The sequence below is a fragment of the Podarcis liolepis genome (assembly GCF_965112155.1).
Source record: "Podarcis liolepis genome assembly, chromosome: 13".
Lineage (NCBI taxonomy): Eukaryota > Metazoa > Chordata > Lepidosauria > Squamata > Lacertidae > Podarcis > Podarcis liolepis.
Genome location: NC_139573.1, coordinates 28,738,270 through 28,761,653, shown reverse-complemented (window position 1 = coordinate 28,761,653; position 23,384 = coordinate 28,738,270). Strand labels below are relative to the sequence as shown.

The 23,384-nt window shown below is 44.1% G+C and overlaps 2 protein-coding genes across 9 annotated transcripts in view; one reads left to right on the top strand and one right to left on the bottom strand.

Annotated features, from left to right (window-relative positions):
• The window catches only part of FBXL20 (F-box and leucine rich repeat protein 20), a 67,579-nt gene extending 53,547 nt beyond the window's left edge, over window positions 1–14,032 (top strand). For all 4 annotated transcript variants that reach the window (XM_083470031.1, XM_083470030.1, XM_083470032.1 and 1 more), the window contains 6 exons: window positions 854–984; window positions 1,988–2,048; window positions 3,514–3,558; window positions 4,980–5,036; window positions 6,896–7,108; window positions 8,132–14,032. In XM_083470031.1, the coding sequence (XP_083326157.1) occupies window positions 854–984; window positions 1,988–2,048; window positions 3,514–3,558; window positions 4,980–5,036; window positions 6,896–7,108; window positions 8,132–8,239 (615 nt within the window). In that variant the 3' untranslated portion in view covers window positions 8,240–14,032. The remainder of the gene's footprint in view (window positions 1–853; window positions 985–1,987; window positions 2,049–3,513; window positions 3,559–4,979; window positions 5,037–6,895; window positions 7,109–8,131) is intronic.
• The window catches only part of LOC310690606 (transcription factor CP2-like), a 38,167-nt gene continuing 23,920 nt past the window's right edge, over window positions 9,138–23,384 (bottom strand). For all 5 annotated transcript variants that reach the window (XM_083469919.1, XM_083469918.1, XM_083469920.1 and 2 more), the window contains 6 exons: window positions 21,324–21,417; window positions 20,527–20,617; window positions 19,405–19,484; window positions 18,996–19,141; window positions 18,110–18,161; window positions 9,138–16,957 (listed from right to left, as the gene is read on the bottom strand). In XM_083469919.1, the coding sequence (XP_083326045.1) occupies window positions 16,920–16,957; window positions 18,110–18,161; window positions 18,996–19,141; window positions 19,405–19,484; window positions 20,527–20,617; window positions 21,324–21,417 (501 nt within the window). In that variant the 3' untranslated portion in view covers window positions 9,138–16,919. The remainder of the gene's footprint in view (window positions 16,958–18,109; window positions 18,162–18,995; window positions 19,142–19,404; window positions 19,485–20,526; window positions 20,618–21,323; window positions 21,418–23,384) is intronic.

Genomic DNA, 23,384 nt, shown 5'->3' with positions numbered 1-23,384 from the left:
ACTCTCCTAGTGTTAGCATTTAATGTGACAAATCTATCTGGTCCGAATTCACCCTTGCCCAGGAGGCGTTTCAAATTTTGTTTGCAGGACAAGCTGGAAAAGATTCTTTTGGTCGGGTTGGAATGCTTTCTTGTCTCTGTATTTAACTTTTTGTGTGTGTGTATTTTTAAAAAGTTGGAAGAGGAAGTACATTTTTGTCCTGCGAGAAAATATCCTGAACCATTTTGTGGTGGTGCCAAAAATGGAATGTTGAGCCCAAAAAAGGAACAGATTTTGATAGCCTGTGTGCAATTGGCATCCTGCTTTTTCACATGATACTTGCTAAAATGAGTTTACCAAATAATACTTAAGATGTAATTTTAGGGCTCAGAAGGGTTCTCCCACCCGGGAGCCCAGTTCAAATGTCATATCAAACCAAAGTTTAAAACAAACTGTGGTTTAATGGGAATGAGCAGCATTCTGGTTCCTATTGCGCTCCTCCCCCACAACCTTTGCTGCCCCGTTGTGGACAAAACGTGCCAGAGTCTGGCTTATCCTGTCTTCTGAACCCTGGTTCATGGTTGATTTCCACCCTGCAAAGTAATAAGCAGTACCAAAATTTGTTCTTGAATGACCGCTTGTGGTTTGTTTGGTGGAAACCAACCTTTAGCCTGGGTTTGGACAACATGACAAACATGCAGATTGTTTTGTCTGCAGCATGCTGCGGGAATTTATGAGCAGTGGGCACCAGCATGCTGCTCATTCACATTAAACAATAGTTCGCTTTGACCTGTGGGTTTCATGCGCCAGGCGAAACAGACCAAAACTTGCTGCACACTACAAATGACTTTGATTCCCTTCTCTCCTTCTGTAGCAAATAACAGACGATGGTCTCATTACAATATGTAGAGGGTGCCACAAGTTACAGTCTCTGTGCGCCTCTGGCTGTTCCAACATCACCGACGCCATCTTGAATGCTTTAGGGCAAAACTGTCCAAGGCTTAGGTAAGTAGGCTTTGGGTTAGAGGGCTGCATGAGAGGATACAAGGTTAGCATGTGAACATGGGATGTATGCTGGGTAAAAATGGGTAACAGAGGAATCAAAAGCTCACAGAAAAGGGTTGGCATATTATGTGGAAGAGGATGGGTCATAGAAAAATTCATTTGTTTATACTCACAATCTGTCTCATAGGTTCAAGGTTGTGAAAAATGTCATTGCCCAGAATGAAATCTGCCACTATTAAAACAGGGGCAAGCAAACTTTTTTCCGTTAAGGGCCAAAATCCCTCATGGGTAATTGTCAGGGGCCACATGCTCACTATGAACCAAGCTGAAATAGTGTGTGGAGTCAGAGCAAAAAGTAGAGGAGGAAACCCCCACTTTCTTCCTCCCTGCCCAGCAGGCTGCCAGGGAAAGGACAGATCACTCTTCCCAGAGGTCTGGACTGATTGCTTACAGAAAGCTTTTGAAATTAGACTAATGGACGTAGGTTGCCTAAAATACTGTTAATAATCCTAGCTTCCCTTCCCAGAGCTAGGTCAAGAGGACAATAGGGATGGGCTTCGAGCAATTTAACTCCCACAAAGTTGTGCGACATTGATCATCGGAAAGTGAGATTGCAAGGGTTTGATGGGTTCAGGGTTTGGAGTAAATACGGATGAGCTGGAGGAGTTTTGTCAAATATGACAGGCAGGCAAGCAGAAATAGAGAAGAGGGGGAAATTGTCTATTTAAGGTCTTCAGGAGCGATTATGGGAAGTGTAAGAATCATAAAAATGGGGGGGAAATGTGTAGCTTGGGGGATTTAAGCTGTATTTATCCCTTCGACGTGTGTTGTTGTTAGGATTGCTGATATATAGCGTGAGCCCATCAAGTGAAATGTCCTCAACTACTTTGAAACTAGTGGTCTTGGGGTTTCTTTTCCACAGGCACTAAGTTTGTGAGATTTCTGAAAATGGATTTCTGAAAAGCACAAGTGGTTAATTTGCTGTATTTTATTTTCTGTGCAGAATATTGGAAGTGGCTCGGTGTTCTCAGCTCACTGATGTGGGGTTTACCACGCTGGCTCGGGTAAGCATCTGATCCTTTTTGTTTGCTTGTTCATAGACTTAAAGCAGTGAGTGGTGTCTTCCTTGTAGAAGACAGATGCTAAACACCTCATGCCCTATGCCATACCTGGCTCAGTACCATAAGCAAGCTGGGAAAAGAGAAGAATGGTTTGAGCAATGAACTAAGAGGAGGTGATGTGTTGATTTGGCGCCCTTTTCTGCATACCCTATATAAGGCTTTATAAGTGAATGGGGATGGGCATGTGAAAAGAAATATGTAACTGCCACTGCCATAGGCAGTTTGTCCCTGAGAGAACCTAAGGGCGAGGATGGAAGCCAAGTTCTGGATTGAACAGCCATGGAAATGGAGGTTCAATAAGCACCAGAACCTGGCAGGACTGATGTCTGAAAGCACGCGCCTCTTTAGACTTTTGCAATATGGTAGCATCTTAAAAGCTTGGCTGGGGCTGAATGGAAGACAAAGCAACAATGTATCTTCTTTCCAAACTACAAGAAAGAAGATTCCACCTAAACATTAGGAAGAACCTCCTGACAGTAAGAGCTGTTTGACAGTGGAATTTGCTGCCAAGGAGTGTGGTGGAGTCTCCTTCTTTGGAGGTCTTTAAGCAGAGGCTTGACAACCATATGTCAGGAGTGCTCTGATGGTGTTTCCTGCTTGGCAGGGGGTTGGACTCGATGGCCCTTGTGGTCTATTCCAACTCTATGATTCTATGATTCTATTTTCTGTTGTTTAAGGAGTTGTGCTTCCATGCCCTTCTCCCAACTCATGGCAGCCGTTCCCTACTTCCATCCCTTGCAAAACCATCTTGTCCTCTGATCTCCATTATCTCTCCTGTCATTGAGTTTATGGGTGGGGAATCGCATCAGCTCCAGCCAGCAGGACCATCGGTCAGGGATGGTGTGAGTTGTGGTCCAACAACATCTGTAGGGCTGAAGCATCGCTATCCCTGTTCTAGACCTTAAATGCAGAGGTTATTGTGACACTCCCCAGACTAATCCCATTGGTGAAAATGGGATTGGTCTGGAGTTAAACTACGTTGAGAAATCTGGTTGATGGGAGCAGAATAAGCCATTTAAATAAGATAATTTCCATAGCTGCATAATCTGTTCTGAACTACAGAGTTGGGATTGCTTTGGAGCCAAATCAGGGAGAGGGGAAGATAATACATTGCACTTTCTCTACCAAGCAGAACTTGCTCCAGAGTGGCCAGCACTAAGGAGAGCACCGTAATGTAGTTGGATCCTCTTGCGATCATGGCTCGGATCGTGGAAGGAATGTTTCTTTTTAAGACACCTGTTGGCCTCATTTCTCCAGCAGCTTCCATTGGAGTGATCTCATTGAAGTAATTAGGACTAGTCTATAGCCATCTTAGCTTGCGTTCAGAAGGAAGAATCAATACATGCTTTTTTGAAAAAACGAATGCTTAATTTTGTGTGTGTTTTGCTTTGTTTTTGATTCTCCCCAGAATTGTCATGAGCTTGAAAAAATGGACCTGGAAGAGTGTGTTCAGGTATATGAAATATCTTCATCCCATTTCTTAGGGGTGGGTGTGGGGGTTCATGCATGTGCAGAATGTCATGGACGTAGACCATGACTCAGAGAATGCTGTAATTTGTTAAGATAAGCCTTTGCTTGAGATTGTTTATCCACATTCCAACAAGCAGGAAGTGTTTTGTGAGTTGTGCTTTTCCTCTTTGTGTGCTCTTCCTATAATGCTCAGAAAGGAATTTTGTTGATCCATACCTGCAGGGAAGCATTTTCACAAGAATGCTTTGGTGAGGGTCTTGCTCACTCATCTCCCCCCCCCCCCCACAAAAGGAAAAGATGTTCTTGAACTTCCTATCACCATAATATTGAGACATAGTAGTATATAGTCTCGCTAATCCTATCCACTTAGAGTGGTATTGAATTCTAATCTCACTCATAGTAGACCTATTGAAATTAATTTATAAGGCTAACTTAAGGTTCATTAATTTCAACAGGTCTACTCATAGTATTGCTTAGTTGAAAACAGCCCCTTAGTTTGTAATAAAATCTGGTGGAACAAAATATTGCTGTAAGATGAGTGGCAGCTGCTCTAGCTCCGCCACCTCCTCTCTGCCCAGTAATAATTTTTTTAAAGTATCATAGGGCAACATTGTACTCAAAGTTTCCCTGCTCTACTTTATTGCCTGTTGCATGCAAGAAGAGGGGGACCTGGAGTGCAATGACCTCGCTTACTGCATATTGTCACAGGAGAAGAGAGGAAGAGGTAGTGCAGAGGTGCTGCTTTTGGCAGTAGCTATATGGCTCCCATAACATCCAGCCTATCGATTCTCAAACTTCTGTTTCCTCAGACTACTAGAAAATTGCTGAAGGTCTCAGTGGATCACTTAATGAACTTGTTTGGATCTGTGAACCAAAGCACATGCACAACTCATGTTTGAATAACTGTAGGATTTCATTTCTAATGTGATAGATGTGCTTCTGAATTAAATATGGAGCAAAGTAAAAAAAAAAAATTCTTCAGTGCCATCATCCCGATGTGATCATGAAAATCAGAGACCTTCAGGGGCCCCAGGTTCTTGTTTGCCAATTTGAAAGTCCATCCCTGGTCAAAACAGCTTTGCTCTCCATCAGAAAAAAAAAAATCAGTGAAGTGCAGGACCAGACACAGATAAAATTTTTCTGCAGGCCTCCTGAATGGAGCTTGCGGGCCGCAGTTTGAGAACTTCTGTATGTACTTGTTGAGAGACGGAATGTCTATATTAGGGATTCTTAAACTCCGGGAGCCTTCTGAACACAGTTGACTCTCCCAGCAGCCATTTGCCTTTATCTGGAAGGCCTACCTCAAGCTTTGACATTATTCTGGTGTTAGTCCTGACCAAGAACTACTACATGATAGGCTAGGCGATACCTTCTGAAACGTGTGTATCTTTTGATCTCTTCCAGATAACAGACAGCACATTAATCCAGCTCTCCATACATTGTCCACGGCTTCAGGTTTTGGTGAGTCTTCAAGAGCCCCCGCCCCCATCATGGATTTTAACCACGTTGTTAACTGCATTTCTAAATTATTTGCCAAGTCGGAAAAGAAAATGAGGTAGTCCACTGAGATGTGGAATTCAGCGTATTGAAATGCATGAACCCCTAAGTAATGTGCTCGTATGCAAAGCTCTGTGAGACAGGTCATCTGTTGTTTAAGCTTTACGAATCTGGATAGGAAGAAGAACTGAGAATGACTTGCCCAAAACAATGTGGTAGAGCCAGAGTTTCAAATTTAGTGCTTTTCTCTCAGCTGCAGGATTTTGGGTCATTAAAAAAGCTCAAAGTTGTGAGTGGGATTAAGAAAGCAACAGGTTGTTTAAGAAGCAACTCCTGAGTGTTCTACCTTCTAGTCTGTCATTGGCATAATGGATCTGTGAACAGGACAGCAGCTTTGTCAACAAGACGGCCCAGCTTTTAGAGCTGGTCTAGCATGGTAGCTAAGATATATGAGCCAGAAAGTTTCTTGATCTCAAATACTGCCTCAGCTAACCCCTTGAAACATGGTTCAACAATATCTAGGATGTGGCTATTTCAGAGCGACTAACAGGGCTTAGGAGGGTCACAAAAAGTGTTGTAAAGAGAAACAACTTTAATGAACCCCCCCCCCTTTTCATATGCAAGGGAAATAGATAGCAAACTTTCCCCACTAATATTGCAACCATGTATGCGGAGAGCCTACATTGACCATTAATGTTTTAAGATTATGTAAAATGACGCTATGAATTCAATGCTATGTTTATTATTCTTTTTCTTGTGGACACTGTATTAAATTTTAGTTAATCAATAATAATAAAAAAACACTCCCTCAGCTATGGATTTGCTAGGTGACCCTGAGCTAAACCACCATCTCTTGGCTTCTGTCCCTCTCTATCTGCAATATAGATGCATAATAATAGGATTGTTGCAAGGTTCCGTGAGATAATTTGAGGTGCCTTGACCACTAATTAAACACTTTTCATTATTACAATACAAATAACACGGATTAGATGTGTGTGTGTGTGTGTGTGTGTGTGTGTGTGTGTGTGAAGGGAAAGGTGAATGCTAAATGAAGGCGTAGTATATTGGAGGTTTAGAAGAGAACTAACTATACACACACAGCACAAAGCAATTGAGCTTGGAGTGACTTGGAGAATCAGTAGGCCGGGGAGGGGGAACCTAGTGCCTGGGGGCCAAATGTGGCCCTCCAGACCTATCTGTCTGGCCCTTGGGTCTCTCCCTAGGCTACACACCTCACTGGCGTTGCTTTTGCACCCCAAGTGCCTGACTAAAATGTGTCCCTGAAGTCTAATAATGCTGCCTCTTGCTTGTCTAGATGGAGGATAAAGAGGAGTGTATGAGTTTGTGCAGAAACTAGCCTACTGTACAAAGGTAACATTTACATCCACTGCTCCTCCCACTTTTGCCTCTGGCCCCACCCTCCACTGCCATGTGGCCCTCAGAAGGTTCCTCAGGAGAGAGTGGGGAAAGTTCCCCCCCTCTGCAGTAGGCAATGGAGAGGGCTGAGGAAGCAGGGATTCAGAGAGAAGCTCTTCCCAGCAGCTTGGCACATCATAGGTTGCTGGGGTTGGGGGCTCGTCTGATGAGGAGAGCATCCATGAACCCAACAAATCTGTAAGCCGAGGTTTGGAATACTGTGGTCCAACAGTCCCAGATGTTGCTGGAGGATTTCTTAAGCTGAAGATAACTTAGGCATATATCAAGTTCTGCGCTACCAGGCTGGGGTAGCTCCACCATCTTGAAATGACCTCATTATAACACCTTTGCAAATGCTGCCTGCTTCTTTCTCCTTTGCTTTCGCTTTCTTCCCTTTGTGGCGGCAGAGCTTATCGCACTGTGAGCTGATCACTGACGATGGGATTCGCCACCTGGGCAACGGTGCCTGCGCCCACGACCGCCTGGAGGTGATTGAGCTGGACAACTGCCCTTTGATTACAGACGCCTCCTTGGAGCACCTCAAGAGCTGCCACAGCCTGGAGAGGATAGAGTTGTACGACTGTCAACAGATTTCACGGGCTGGAATCAAGAGACTCAGGGTAAAAAAAAAGGCATTTATTTAAGTAGGCACAAGTGAACGCTTTGCTAGTTCCTGGGCCTAGGAACTTCTTTCAGAAGATGATGCACGGGGAAGCCCAGTGGGGTTTTATGTTAAATCTACACCACCTCCCTACCCCCTGCTAAGACTAAGGACATGCTGGCTAGTACATCAAAGTCTTAAGTTTGTTTTGAGGGGAGTGAGAAAGAACTTCACATGTAGCCCTCTGTGGTGTCAATGTAGGAATTATCTGCGGGGTTGGGGGGCATTGACAACTGGGAACTTTCAACCAGGAAATTCCCCACGTTAGAGAAGGCCAAGTCTGTCTCTCATTCACAATACGTAGCCTCTTTTCCGAGCCACTTTGTTCAGTTCCTGTGCACCCTCAGCTATTATGAGAGAACTTTAGTATTCACTCTTTCCAGTGGCAAGACTGAGCAGGTCAAGTGTTGCAGCTTCTGTGGCCCTTTATAACTCCTTGCCTAAACCCACAAATATATTCAGATATTCCTAATATTTAAGCTAAGAAATTTGGTTTTTCCTAGACGTAGAAATGATATATTTCTTTCTGGTGTAGTGGGGGGGGGCGCACACGATATACTCAGCCTCTTGTGGGACTGGAATAGGAAGAGGCAGATCAACGAAGAGCCTGCTTAAAACGGGGTGCAGAGTTCAGGGAGTTTTTCAGTTCTTGGCAGCCACCTGTGTTTTCCTAAGTGAGGCCTAGAAATCTACAATATGTTAGAAGCCTATATAGAATTAAGGGGTTCCCTTCACTGGCCAGCAGAACAGTGGCGGGCTAGGAAGAAAACTGGCAAGTGTTGATATGCCAGTTACAGGGTGGGGAAAAGGGTGGGAAGAATGAGGGGGAAACCAATACCTTCCCTGAAATGTCTCCCTGTTCCTTACGGAGATCTGCTTTGCAACTCATGAGCCCAGCGTCCTTCTGTGTGCAACCCATGCTCTCCCCCACCTTTCTGGTTTTTTTTTCTGAATGGGGAAATATATGTGTTTGTCTTTTCAGACCCACTTACCCAATATTAAAGTCCACGCCTACTTCGCACCCGTGACCCCACCGCCGTCTGTGGGGGGCAGCAGACAGCGCTTCTGCAGATGCTGCATCATCCTATGACGCGGGAGCCAATCTACCTTGTGCAAAACAAAAACTGAGTATTTAAATTACCCTTCTAGAAGTAACAGTGGACACCAGTATCTCCACACGACAAAAGTGATGCCGGTGGTCTCTCGCGAGGGCCTTTCGAAAAGAAAGCAAAGCAGGGGGAGCTGGTCGCAGAAGTTTCTTCCCGATTTTGCCCCATAAGCCACACACAAAAACACACACACTGCAGTATATACACCCACTCTCACCTACTTCTTCCAGCAAACTGAAGGACCTTGGAGTTTAGGAGCTGGATCAGTGGGCTCCTTCTCTCTCCCCCCCTTTTTTTCTCTTGTAGGTGGATTGGTATTATTATGAACCATTCCTACTGGGCATGCTCAGAAGAAATCATGGGGAGGTGGGTGGGAGAGAAAGTGGGGAGGTAGGGGATCATCACGCACATCTGAAGAACTGCTGTTGCTGGGGGGGGCGGGAGGGGAGAGGGTTGTTCTTTTGACATTGGAAACAGCAAACTGGACAAACCCTTCGATGCAAGTGTGGAAGCAGCGGTGATAACCAAGGAAGGGAACAAAATAAGACGTTGAATCTTCACCACCACTGTCCAGAGAGGAGAAAAACGTAAAACCTTTAAAAGCCCATGGTTATATTTTTTACTTTTTAGAAATCATCATCCTTGTGTTAGGGAATGTTGAAACAGCAGCCATTGTGAGACATTGATTCCTGCGCTTCTGTGCTTCCTCGTTTTCTGTGCCGGCACATCCACGGAGCATGCTCATGTTGAAGGTTCAGCGGTTTCTCTTCCATGTTTCCATAGCATTTGGCTCAGAGGCTTCCTAGATTGTTGTGACGATAAAGCTAGAAATCTGTAACGTCAGGTCTGATTTATTTTCTTTTGTTTTGTTTTTCTCTCTCTCTCTTCCTTCTTCAGTATCTCCAGGTTTTCGGGGTTTTTTTTATTTATTTAAGAAAACCATTCTGAGATTGTATGAAATGACTGAACATAAAATATATGTTAAGCTATTTTCCTTTTTAAAAGGTGTATTTTACCACCAGGAGGCTAGGGCGAGCTTTGAAATCACAGCTGTGAAATGGGATGAAGTTCTGAAAGCAAAATTGCTTCTATAGAGAGTCTTCTCTAGGTTCTTTTAACCCATAACACAGTCCAAGTGGGGCTCATAGCATCCTGTGTGTTCAAAGGTAACCCCGTCGAAGAACAATGTGTAGCACAAATGGGAAATGGCACACAGCTGTGCTGTTCTATTTATTTGCCATAGTAATGCAATGGTATCATTAGAGCCACCTCTGAAAATCTTTCTTTATTTGATATGGGGTTCTTGGCACCATCGCTAGACCTGTGTGTTCTCCCCTACAAATCAGTTACCACCCTGATAGGGAAGTTGGCCATTTTCCTCCACTTCAGCATTAAATAACTGTACGTTTTGTTTCTTCAAAAGCACCGGAGCCATTTTTTGATGCCTTGCAGGGCCAGGTTGGGTAGCTGTTTTTATTTCTGGATGGGTTTTTAAAGGTCTTGTGGGCAGAGGCACAGCACCATATCAGTTTCCTCCAGTTTGAATGATTCCAGCATTTTGGTCGCCTGTTGCCCTTCCTATCACAAGTTGCCCTTCCCGCCTTAACAGTTCCCAAACACATTTTTTCTTAATAGCACCTGCCGATTTGGCTGTTGTACAGAAAGCACAGGGGAACCCTTCATAATGAGAATTCTGTCCCGAGAAATCTGGCTTCCTTGCTGATGTACAATCCTCTGCTCTGCTAGTGAGCACATCCACATTTGCTAATGAGTGGTTTGTTTTGTTTTTTTAATTAGCCTGTTGCCAGTCCACTTCTGATCTACTGCTTTGTTTTCAACTGTGCTGGCTTCTGACTGTCCAAAGCATGGCTTGTAAAACAACTTTCCCACTGCACTTTGGTTGGATTCAAAAGCTCGATTGTCTAAGCCCGTAGAGTAGAAGATGGTTTCTTTTTTTAAAAAAAGACCACCACGGTAACAGCAGTGCTCATGAGGATTCTTAAGGCAGATTGTGAGGCTTTGTAGGAAACGCATGCTCTGTTTCACTCTTGGCCTAAATGTTTTTAAGTGTCGGGGTCCCCATCCAAAGCAGGAACCCAGCACAAATTGCACAAATAGTATGAGCTGGTCTCAAAGATATAATGGGACAGGTGTCTGGCCCAGACAGCATCCTAGGTGCTGGATGATGAGATTAGGTATTCACTAATTTTCTGTTGTCCCTCCAAGATCACAGACCTCAGACAATTGTAGCTATAATTGGGGAAGGGCTTGGAGAGCAGCTCTGTTTTATGGAAATTGTCCTGTGAAATGTTCTCTGCATTTTCCCAAAGCAGTAATCACGATTTCTTTTGATTCCAGAGGATTTGTGTTTTCTCAGTACTCCCAGAGAAACATATTTATACAGCAATCTTTGGTTTCTCAAACACACCTGTGTTAAATTTCCCAAACCCACCAATGTGGTTTTTCACAAGGCAGCAGTTCAGACTGCTACCAAAGATCTGGAAAGGCGAAGCCTGTTTTTAAAACAATTCATTTTTCCCTTCCTTCCTTCCTTCCCCCAAAATCTTTTTTAAAACTTTTGATCTTCTTTCTTCCACCCAGATGTCTACTGATGATTCTTGTGAGTTTTGTGTCTTTAAAAAAACACACAACATTTTACGAACTCCAGCATAGAAATATGGTTGATAGTCTTCCCCTCCCATCTATGATTCGTGCATCTCGTTTCTAAAACTTGGCAGCATAATTCCATCTTTTGAATTCCAAACATCATTGTGGCAATTGCTGACATTGTGGAAACAACTCACTGTTGCAATGTTACCAAACCTCCTGAACAAGCCAGGAGTGTGTGTGTGTGTGCGTGTGCTGCCAGCTTGTCAGTGTTCAGCACAGCTCTTGAAAGTAGAACCTTCCTCTAGGAATGGAAGGAGGGGAGTAAAAGCTTGAGTGCAGTCCATCCAACTTTATTCCAGTGCAAACTGCTTGAAACGAATGGGAATTGTAGAGCAGCAGTGCTTGCTGCATTGCATGCAGTGTATTTGCATTTGTAAGTAGTGGTTCTCCCTAAGGGCTGCCTTTAATCTCATGCACGTCATGTTGTGGAAACCGCTTACTCACAGTCGCGCACCACTGAGGGGTGTCCGTGTGTGGGAATATTTCATCCATATGGACAGGGCTAGTTGCAGGATTGTTTTCACCAACTCCGTCTCCAGATTGAAGCATTCAGCCTCCCCAACTAGGTGGAATAGCACCCCAGGGCAACTGTCTGCATGCCACTCTAAATGTGTGAAATGGACCTTAATTTGCCAGCAGTTCGTTTCCCAACATAGAGAAGTTGAGACCAAAGTGACGGTGCCGTGTTATTTTCAGGGGAAGGGCAGAACAGAAAGATAACTTGATTCATATCACTTGATTGATAATTTTTAAAGCCAATAATCAAATCCTTCTCTTCCCCTCCACCCTTGTCAGTGTATTTATTAATAACATCAATAAACCACATTTTTCTAAGCTTGTCTTGTTAGAAGAATGGCTTTTGCATAGGATGAGAGCTCCCTGTGTTCTTGTCTTCTGGTGTTCAGTCCTAGGTACTTCCTTCCTGTCACTTTATATTTTATTACGCATTGAGACAGCTGTGTCTCTTGGGGAAGGGTAAATAAACATCACCACCTTCGAAGAAGGCCAAGTTCCCCTTCACTGCAACCAGCAGTTCATGCTGGTCCATAGAGCTGCAATGAGAGAGAGACCTGGGTTCCCATTTTAAATTTTGTGCACCCAGTGAGGTGTCAGCCACATGCCAGATTAGCTGCATAAATGCTCAGAAGGGGTTCCCTTTGTTTGTTAGATTGACCCTGAAGGCTTACAATGTAAAGCAGTTCCCCATGACATGTGCAGAATCCCCACTTTACTTGCTCGAAACCTGCAAGTAAACAATGGCAGATTTAATTTTTCAAGCCTTCTGAGCTCAGCGAGTACAAAAAGCACAATAACTTCTTATTGAGCCAAGGCCCCCCAGAAGCAACCATACCCATCTGTTAGCATGGATGGCTTGATGCAAGAATTAGCTGTGATTGTCAAGAATGCCTTTTCAGAGGCAAATATAACAGATGTTGGGAATAAACAGAAGGGCCATCGCCTCAGTGGGAGCATCTGGCTGCTGCTTTTTGGGACAGATTAATCAGATCATATTTTTTATTATACATAATTTTGGAAGTAGTAATGTGTATTAACTCCCTGTGTATTAACTGACTGTTCGATACATACAGTGAGTTCTGGAAGTGCACTGTGTCATGAAAATGCCCCATTTTGTAAGGGACTCTATTTTTGTGATGAAATAATTGTCTGTCCTCCGCTGCCTGGTTGCTGGTGATCAGTTGGGGTGGGGAGAGACAAGGGGCGGAGAGCTGCATTTGATATTCAAATTGCTAGGATCAATGGGAAGGCTGAGTGTTGAAGAAACACAGCGAGAATTTAATAGCCTTGTGGCCAAAGTCTGTTCTAACCAGATGTGCCAAATCCATAATTACATGGAAAATGCCATTTTCTTTGCTCCCACAAATTCCAGCTACAGCAGCTTGCCCTGATTACCGAGTATATGATGAGTGCTGTTGTCAGAAGGCCATTGCGATCACTCTTAATTTTTACTCTTTACCTTCCTCGCCTTTTGGAAATCATGAAAACTCCAGATGTCAAAACTTAACAGCCTCGCCATTGGCTTCTCCTGTACCTGAACCATATTAAGTTGTACATGGTGAAAGCTACTTTTGTTGTAAGCCTTCTGCTATATCCTGTTGCATATTATGACAAGCTTGAGACCAGCGTGAAGGCAACGGGAATGAAGTTAACATCTGCAACCAGGTTCTCTGAAGAACCTCAAGCTTTGGAGGAACGCTGGATCAACAGAATTCGTTAGATTTCAAGGTACAATAATGCAGCCACTGGTCACAATTCTGAAACCATTCCCACAGTGGCTATTACTATGAACTCCAGGGGGGTATTTGTTTCCCCCTTTTAATCTGAATATGGTAGGCATGGCTGGCCCATGTGATTCGACAGGTGTTGGGGAGGGAATTGTATGACATGGTTGCTTACACAGTAATGTTCTGTTTTAAGAGAGAAGGAGTATAGTAAGAGCCCTGGGCTACCCTTAATTTGTGATCTAATCTTTTGGTTAAGTTTGGGATGATTAGCATTCAGAAATAATTGTATTAGACATATTAAGGATGCGGCTGGTATTCCACAGGCTGGATGTTTGATAGTTAAATACTAAATTTCATTCGCACTGAGAACCCTACAGTAGAATTGATTGTACCACCCACTATCAGGAAACCTCTGGCACAGTAACTATAATGTGAACACTTTTTATTAAACAAACCCCATCATTCTTGGTGTGTTTAAAGGAATGTTGTGCTTTTCAAATTATTTTTAGGATTGCCCTCACATGTGACTCCTCCGAATTTCTTACTCAAAAGTTTAAAAGAAACACAACTTCTGATTGCTGCAGTGCAGTTCTTCTCACATTCCATGTGATGTTGAGCAGTTTTAAAAGCCAGCATATCTTCAAACGTTGTTTTTATTAACAAGGCCCTCCATTTCTTCATAAAAAATTATATTGGATGCCCAGGTTGGAACCTTGCCATTCAGCCCCCATAACTATAATACAGAGATATCTGTAAAATACTACTTTTATGATCCTGTAAACTGTGTTTTCACCTTTCCTGGACACTTGATTGTGAATATAATAATGTCAATTAACAAAAAGTAAAGCAAATATAAATATATATGTAGCTCAATCTTTTCTTTTTCTGTCCATGTTACAATATTGTGATTTCGGCTAAGTTTGTAATGTGGGGAAATGGTCACGAAAAGAAAAGAAAAAGTTTCCAAATTGTGGCTGTGAAGGGTCCTGTGGTGAGAACTTTGTTTCTATGATTTGTCTTTGTTCCTGCGGCAGAATTTTTTGTGAACTTTAAGTAGGCCCAGAATAATAATCTGGAGATTTCTTTTGAGAGTCATTTTGTAAATAAGCCGTTATTATATATTTGATGGGAGCTGTAATACTAGTACTCTAGGTGAAATACTAAGTTTAAGCATTGTATCCATCCACCATGTTGGCACATGTGATCCTCGTTTTTGCACTGGGGATTGCGTTCCAGACCCCCCCCCCCCCAGCCCGCTCCACCCCTTTTTGTGACATCTTTATGACATTTTTGGGCTTCTTCCGGGTTCAGCGCCATGCATGTGCGCACGATCATGTATCGTTTGGACGTGCCTAACTAGGTCATTGCCTGTATATGAGATGGTTTGCATAATCAAATGTGCCCATGCCGCCACTCAAAGCCCACTAAGACTGGAAACCGCAATACTGTGTTTAAAAGACTTGTGTCTATGAGAACATAAAATGAGCCCATCTGGTCCAGCATCCAGTTCCCACGGATGCCTGGAGGAAAGCTGCAAGCGACCTGATCATAAACAAGAGTTCCCTCTTCTCTCCTGCCTCACCCCAGGTTTCAGCAACAGAAGCATTGTTGCCTCCGTCCATGAAGGCACAGCATAGTCATCATGGCTAGTAGCCATGTATAACTGTATCCTTCATGAATTCACTGAGTCTTCTTTCGAAGGGGTTACAGTGGAGAGATCCCAAGGAGCACTTTCACACCCAATTGTGCTTATAGCGTATTTTCACCTGGGACCTGCTCTCAGTCTCAGGTCCTTGGCAAGTTTGTGTCCTTATGATATGTGTGTCCCATTCATGCTTTATATGTTGTGGTGTGTGCTTAAAATAACTGGAGTGCGCACTTCAAATACAAGACTGGGAGATTGTAATGGTCCCTGTAACTGAGGCTATAAATCAGTTTAGTCAAGCTTGTGCACTCAGCAATGCCTTGCCAGGTTATTAGAAGATTTCCCATATGTGGAAGGGGAGAAATTCCAGGTCACAAGTGTGGTTGCACAAATACATTATGTGTATCTGACATAAAAATAGTCACTCTTGATTATTTTATAATTCTGTTACTGTTCCCCTATAGTGTGGAAGGATTAAAAACCATTAAAACACATCCAACTGGTAACAGATGGCAGTAAATCACAGCTGTTTTTTAATATAAAAAGGCATAGACAAATACATCAAAATACAAATAGATTTTTTTTTAGATTGCAGTTAATACTAATACATAAAAAAAATGCTTTAAGCAGTATAAAGGCATATACCTTTCTTGGGAAAAGATATTTGAAAGGTAGTGGTTTGGAATAGTTTGTGTTTCTGGTCTACAGAGCAAGTGCAACATTGGAGTTCGTAACCATTGGCATTCATGTATCGTTTGGACGTGCCCCATTGAATTCAGTGGGGCTTTCTTCCAGGTAAGTATGTAGAATTGCAGCTTAAAGCTTCCATTAGATTTTTATGAACCACCTCCTTTCAATGTTTGATTGGCTTTCCTTCTTAATAAAACTGACACACAGAAATTGACATCCAAACTCGTGTAATTGGATAGCATCAGACAAACAAGCCTGGCTATTAAAGCGACCTCACTATATCCTGAAAGGTAGAATACATACTGGAGGTCAAGCATTTGGTGTTTTAAGAAATGTGCCATTAACAGATTCTCATTGTGCCAAGTGTGCAGCTGTCCCACCCCTCTTCTCCAGCTGTGGTGATGATACATCTCTCCAGCTTGACATTCTAACTGCAGATTGTCCTGCCCAACAGAAACTCAGCGAACCAGTTTAACATGCATGCACACTAAAACTGTTGTCAAGCACTTTGGGGAAGGGGTGGTGGTGTCTCCTTCGCACATACAATTGGCCTCTGCTTGCAGGGGGCAAGCTATTCAGTAGATTGTGCCCTGTGGTAAGTTGGGCTGAGAGCAGGAGAAGTTCTGAGCAAGCTACACTGGTAATCTCTGCCTTGTGGTACTGCTTGAAGATTAAAGATGTCCTTGCGCCTGATAACTGATTAATTATACCACATAAAGGATAGCAGTGCAAGCATTTAGATAGCTAGGAGACCTCTTGCACTCCCAGCTAGATCCCTGGCGCCCATCTGTGCAGTGGGCGTTGTCAGGAAGCTGTTGCTCCCAAGGCCTCGTGTCAGATGCAGGTCAGCCATTCTGAAAATGGTTATGTAGGGACAGCCATATGTCTTTTGCGACAGTTCTGCTAACCAATTATTGACACCGTGCTGGAACTTCAATACTGTAGCAAAAGCCTGTGAGGTTTGGTTTTTGTTGTTTTTTTATTTATTTAAAAAAAACCTTTTAATTTTATCCTATACAGCCTATACACAAATATATCTTCCTTGGATACTTTCTCACGTATAACTGACAACTCTGCTGCCTCCTTTATCAAGAAAAAGCATGTTTGCTCATCCTGCTTGCTCATCAACTTGCTTCCCACCCTCTTATTGCAAGTTTCAGATGCAAGATGGAAAGCTGTTTCTGTGTTCAGTTTCGATGCAGATCTCTGTTGCTACAAGCAAAAGCCAGTTTGGTCCTTCGGCTCCAGATCTTGAAGAGTTCAGCCTTGCGAAATCTTGCGTTCAATGAGATACAGTGAACTTGTGGTTTTTAATAACTCTCTCTATATATTATTATTATGCTTGCTTCTGCATCCCTTTGCTCCTCATCTTCTTGGAGGCCAGCGTCGTGTCATCTTCTAGAAGGTCCAGGTCTATTTTAGAACTAAGTGATAACCTTCTGTGTTCTGCACTGTAGTGACACACAACACAAATTAGTCATTTTCCAAGTGTTTCTTACTCATCCAGTGAATGGGTGGCTTTCGTATATTTTCATACATACGGATCCAGGGGGTAAGAATTATTAGCTTGGGGGTTCTAGCTGCCACTCCAGAGAAGCTGCCTGCACTTTTTGACTAGGCTAGACTGGGCTTGTTAGGGTTCATTTCAAAGTGGGTGGTTTGGGGCCAACTCTGGCATTTTGTGAGCCCTTGCGTAAGATCCAGCAAAGGAGTGTTCTGTGCCCTTGCCCAAGCAATTCAGCTAATACCAACTATTTGCCATCATCTTTTAGGTTTCTAACATGTGGAATGGCAAATTGAGGTGAGGAGTAGCTTGAAGAAGGCTGTCAAATTACTCCTTGTTTAAAACTATGATTTGAACTCAGATCCCTGTTCCTATAATCACTAGACTATAATGCCATATATTGTAAACCAAACTGAATATATGGCATTTTTTCCTGGGCTTACAGGGGACCACCTTCAAATGGACTGCTCGCTTTAGGGTTCTTCTGCCCCCGTATTTACAAAACGTCTCAATTTGATTTTTCAGGGTGAGGAAGCCATGTTAGTCCACTACACCAAAGGAATAGGAAGGAGCCTTTGAGAGACTAGCATTTATTGTGGCAAAAGGATTTGTCCACTAAAACCCACTTTGTTACAAAGAATTATCCTTAGCTGGAAAACAAATCTGTCTATGCACAGAGACAAGATCATTTGCAAACTTTGAGTGCATGTGATACAGCACCCTTGTTGGACTGAACGAGTGTGAGTCAGATCAGTGCCTGCATGGAAGACTGACTAAAAATCTGCCTTCATGATGGAAGAAAGGCAGGAGAGAAACTGCTAAAAAGACTTGTAGCTTCCTTTAAAGACTTAACAAATTATCATGGCACAAGCTTTTGTGAACAATTGTCTATGTGTTAGATTTTCACCATTTTCTCCTTATTCCTGTGTCTCCATGGTTTGAGAGCCCCCCTCCCAATGTGCAGAGGGGGGGAAATTGCCAACTGAGAGTACATCTGACAGTGAACTGTAGCCCATTTAAGTCAGTTTCACAACAAAGGAGTTGGCTTGTAAGGTGGTGCCACAAGATTCTGCTCTTTGTTACAGGTAAGCTCACCTACCTTTTGTTACAGCTGCTACAAAGGATGATTCGTCTGGAAGATTTCTGACCATCTGTGGCAACCCAGGAGAGAACAACAAGGCAAGGTTAGAAGCTGGCCAGACCCCTAGTAGCAGGTTTAAAGTCAACTTGGAGATTCTGGGTTTGTGTAAGAAAGACACCCCAGAGACCTCAGGCCATCTCAGTGGCAGATGGCCATGATGTGTCAAAAGAGATAGCAGGCAAGCGTAAGACCCGGTGGCACTCTGAATATAACATGTGTGTGTGAGTGTACGTGCACAGACAGTGTTAGTTTTTGAAAATAGATTTATGCAAATTTAATCTGACTCGAGAGTTTGGTTTGAATGTTTAAGGGTTCTTAGATGGGGCTTGTAAAGTTTAGCACTGCTTCCAAACTTGTAGAGTTGGAGATGACCCTGAGGATCATCTAGTCTCTCCCCTTGAAATACAGGAATATGCAGCTGTCCCTTACAGGGGATTGAACTCATAACCTTGGCATTATCTGCACCAGGCTCTAACGAACTAATTTATCCAGCTGATCATAAGAATGTGTCCTATACAGGTCTTCTGCACCAGACATTCCATGGTTGAAATATCTCCATCATCAACTCACCAGCCTCTGTCCTGCCTGCAAACTAATAAGGGGATAATACTGATCTACATAGGGTTTTAGTAATGTTAATGGAAGCACACTCTTTAAACAAAAAAAAAACCCACTCCTGTGTTGTAGCAACCGTGTTGGATACAGTAAAATGGTTTCATGGGGAGGCAAGTTCCATTTCTAAACATGCTCCAGGTTGGTGCAAGGTCAGTTGTAGGCAGCTCTACAGCTTCTGGCCCCTGTTCGAAGGAGGCCATGGTATTAGGCTTGAAAACAAGGCTCATACCTGATCGTTGACAAGGATGTGAATTCCTGTCGGCCCCTGCCTGGAAACCTGCTGAATCTGGTTGGCTGGGAGGCTGAGCAGTTCTGCCAGTTTATTGGTCAGCTCGCTGGCGGTCAGCTCTTCCAGATACAATTCCTGGTACAGGGCTTTGGAGGAAAAGAAAACAAAAACCCCACACTTTAAAACAAAGGGGATTGAAATTGGTGCCTCCAAAAACGAATGTTCAGGCCAAACCCAAACATCAAAACATTAGTATTGCTGGCAGGGAGGGTGTGCAAGTCCCTTGTGGGATGTTTTAAAATGTCATTTAAAATCACAGAGAGGTTCTTCCTGCCCACTGGCAGGTGCGAATATATGGAGCCCGATAAAGGTCTCTAATGCTAAACTTGGGAAAGTGACACTGACTTACCAGACACTTCATTTGGAGAGACATTCCCGCTTGTTTCCACCTCCCTGGACACGTAAAGGATGAGCCGAGGACGCACACACCTGAGGGGAGGCAAAGTTATGTAGCCCACCAATACCTAGTAAGATGGCGTAGTGCAAAGATTGAGAATTTATGACCCTCTAGAAGTGAGGTCCTCCCATCAAACCCAACCGACAGGGTTAATGCAGAGTAGCTTTCCCACTGCACTAAGCACCATCCCCAGGGCTTTGCCCTGGAAGGGAGACCCATTAGTTTTGTAGCCACCCATGCCTCTCTAAGGGGTGTTCCACAAGTGGGGCACCACCACTGAGAAGGCCCTGCTTCAGGTTCCCACGCCACCAGCAGCATCCTGCCCTTGGGATCACCATCTAGTGTAACCCAGTGACATCACCCTCTATACAGGTCTGGATGGCAGCTGCTGGTCACATCTTAGATGACATCTGCCCTAAGGGCTCCCTAGCTGGTGCCTGGCCCCATAGATAGTGCTGGGGGCACATTAACAAATAGGATGGTGCCCCATGCATCACCTGGAGCTCCTTGGAGATGCAAATTTAATGATAAAAAGAGCCTACCAGATTTCCCTTTAACCTTTGAAATGCAGCTAGGTGGTGAGTCAGCTGTGGTGCCTTCCACCTGCTCCTTTTGCTCCCATTCCCATTTCCCCACTTGCTCTTTGAGTCCTGCTTGCTTCAGCAGGCCAGAGAAGGTTGTGGGGTAGAAGAAGCCACAGCTGCCTTCTCTGATTCAACAAACATGAAGCTGGGTTGAATAATTGGCTTGACCGAGAATCACAGATGGTCCCTCAGGGTTCTTTCCACCCCTCTGCAGTGCAAAAATATGCAGCTGTCCCATACGGGGATTGAACCTGCAACCTTGGCATTATCAACACCAGGAGCTAACTCAGGCATAATCCTAATAGAGTTCAATGGGACTTTCTCCCAAGTAAGTGGGTCGAAGATTGCAGCCTGACCCTTTGTGTATGTTTTATCAACACTAAGCTACTTTGAGGACTTCTTTACAATATGTAATAATAATATTCTTCCCTTTAGCTTTGCCCCCCCCCCTCCAATTTTAACTGAGGGGGGAATTAACATAATTCCATACCTGGCCTTTAGTGCATTTGAGAGTCTGATTCCATCTGCTGTTCCACAGATCTGCACAAGGTCCGTGCGTGAGAGCCTGAGCAAGTCAGCTCCTGCGGGAGGAAGTTAGAGAGAGGAATCTGTTGGCAAAATGGTCCCTGCTCAGAATTTGTCCTGAAGTTGTAAAATCCATGGTGCATCTTCCTGGAACAGCAGTGGGAGCAAAATAACTCGGAATCATAGAGTTGGAAGGGACCACAAAGATTATGTAGTCCAACCCCCTGAAATTCAGGAATTTTTCGCCCATTGTGGGGCTCGAATGCACAACCCTCAGACTGAGAGTCTCATGCTCTACCAAATGAGCTTTTTTGGGCTCAAGACAGAGTTGGTCCACTGTCAATTCTGATGCTTTTGTCCAGCCCATCACAGCTTCAGGAAGGCTCACTCCACAATGTGCCTTGGAGTTAATTTCCTCCACCCTTTAAAATATTTCCAGGGTGTCGGGGACTGGCACAGCCAATTAATTTGTGACTATATGACACCATCAATGTACCTGGCGCTTTACATTGTCACATAATCAGAGACAGGCGTCTGCCTTGCGGAGATTGCAATCTAAATCTCGGCTTGCTCTGCGGTGCATAGCGGTGGCTTTCTCTCTGAACTTTAAAAATGTGTGACAGAGATTTCTACATGCCTTAAAAAAATGTTTGTAGGGTGGGGGTTGTTCTGGTGGGAGACCAGAAAAGGGGACTGGTGGGGGGTGAGAATCAACATTTCAAAGGGGAGACGAGCTATGTGTTGGAAAAGGAAAAGCCTCACCTGTATAGCTGGCGAAAATCCGGGAGTAATTGGGGAACCTGTTTTTGTGCAACCATTGTTGGGTTTCCAAGATGGAAGCACTGGGGCTCAGGGCCTGAAAGGAAGAGTGGGAGAAACATGGGGAAACCAACATCAGCTACAACCCAGAGGGCCCTGGGGATCAGATACATCAAAGGCAGTATATAAATGCCCAAGTATAAGAACAATTGGAGTTTCTTGGCTTCCACACTTTGCTGGCTGGTGCCAGAAGATTTGGTAGCAGCCTGCTAAACATCCAACAGTGCTTTTTCACCCATTCCAGGCAACCATCTATGATTGGATTTGGAGTGTCATGTCGATGTTTTAGGACTGAGCCCAGGAACCTTGAAGCCCTACCAAAAAGGTGGGGTTGCTGTAATGCCACCAACCCATATTATTTATTTGTTTATATTCTTCTACATCCCCCAGTCTCTGGATGACTTGCATGAATATTTAGGATTTCAATTTAAAAATAAAAATGAAATAAAAGAGATGGCAGTTAATGGCACTGTGCTGCTGTGGGACAAAATTATTGGCAGGAATTTGAAAAAAGAAAATCTTCAAAATTTGTTCCCAAGAGCCTTTGTGTGCAATCAGTTCAGAGACCTGGACGAGGTGTAGGCTGCAGGTGGCATGTTTCAAACTCAGTGCAGGGGGGACAGAAACCTTTGGGCTCTCTGCTCAGCTCCCATTGGTGTTGCTTAGAAGAGCAACACCAACAAAAATGTTGACCTGGACAAGCCACTGGCAATTATCTGGTGCTGTTGTGTGTGGTGTGTCCTTTCCTAAGCATAGTGACACACATGCATACAGTGGTGCCCCGCAAGACAAATGCCTCGCAAGACGGAAAACTCGCTAGACGAAAGAGTTTTCCGTTTTGGAGGTGCTTCGCAAAACGAATCTCCTATGGGCTTGCTTCGCAAGACGAAAATGTCTTGCGAGTTCCTGCGGGGTTTTTTTCCTTTCCCCCCCTTTTTCTAAGCCGCTAAGCCGCTTATCAGCTGATCCGATAAGCCGCTAATAGCGCTAATCCGCTAATCCGTCAATGGGCTTGCTTTGCAAGACGAAAAAACCGCTAGACGAAGAGAATCACAGAACGGATTCTTTTCGTCTTGCGAGGCACCACTGTATGCCCTTTTTGGATGCCAGCTGCTAAAAGTAAAACCATCTGCTGCCACCAGGCGTCACTCTCATACCATGTTTGGGAAAGCAAAGCAAGAGAAGGCACAAGCTAGCAAAACTACTGGGATTATGGGGCAGGGGCGAGGTTCAGATCTCTTTGTTGCTGACCCCTGTGCTAGAGCCTTCAGGGAACCCTTTCTGAATCAACACATCAGCCAAGGATTGCCGGGCATTTTGCACACTCGTGGCAGAGCCAGGGCCATAGCTAGGGGGTGGTGAAGTGGACCCCCACCAGGGGTGCAAAATCAGCAAAAATGTCTATAAATAAAAATATTTTTATTGCCTCATAGAAGGTTTTTAATAGAGGGTGAACTGAATGGGTGGAGGGGGTGGGTGGAGGAGAGGCAGAAAGAGCTAATCCGTCCATTTATCTACTTGCACTTTGACATGCTTTCGAACTGCTAGGTTGGCAGGAGCAGGGACTGAGCAACGGGAGCTCGACCTTCTGATCGGCAAGCCCTAGGCTCTGTAGTTTAGACCACAGCGCCACCCGCGTCCCTGAACTGAATGGGTGGAGGGCGTGGGTGGAGGAGAGGCAGAAAGAGCTAATTCGTCCATGGCTAGGGGAGCAATCTGGACATTCTGCCAGGGCCACAGGGCCACTATGCCTGGAGGCAGTAATGCTTCTGAATACCAGTTGCCGGAAACCACAGGAGGAGAGAGGGCTCTTATGCCCCAATCCTGCTTGTGGGTTTCCCATAGGCATCTGGTTAGACACCGAGAACAGGATGCTGGCCTGATTCCTAATCTGAACAAATAAATGCAAACTACTAGAATACGCCTCCTGGTTTTCATGGTGAGCCCAAGTAGTTGGGACCTGCGGAAAAATGGACCTAACTGTGTGGTTTTCTGAGACACAGC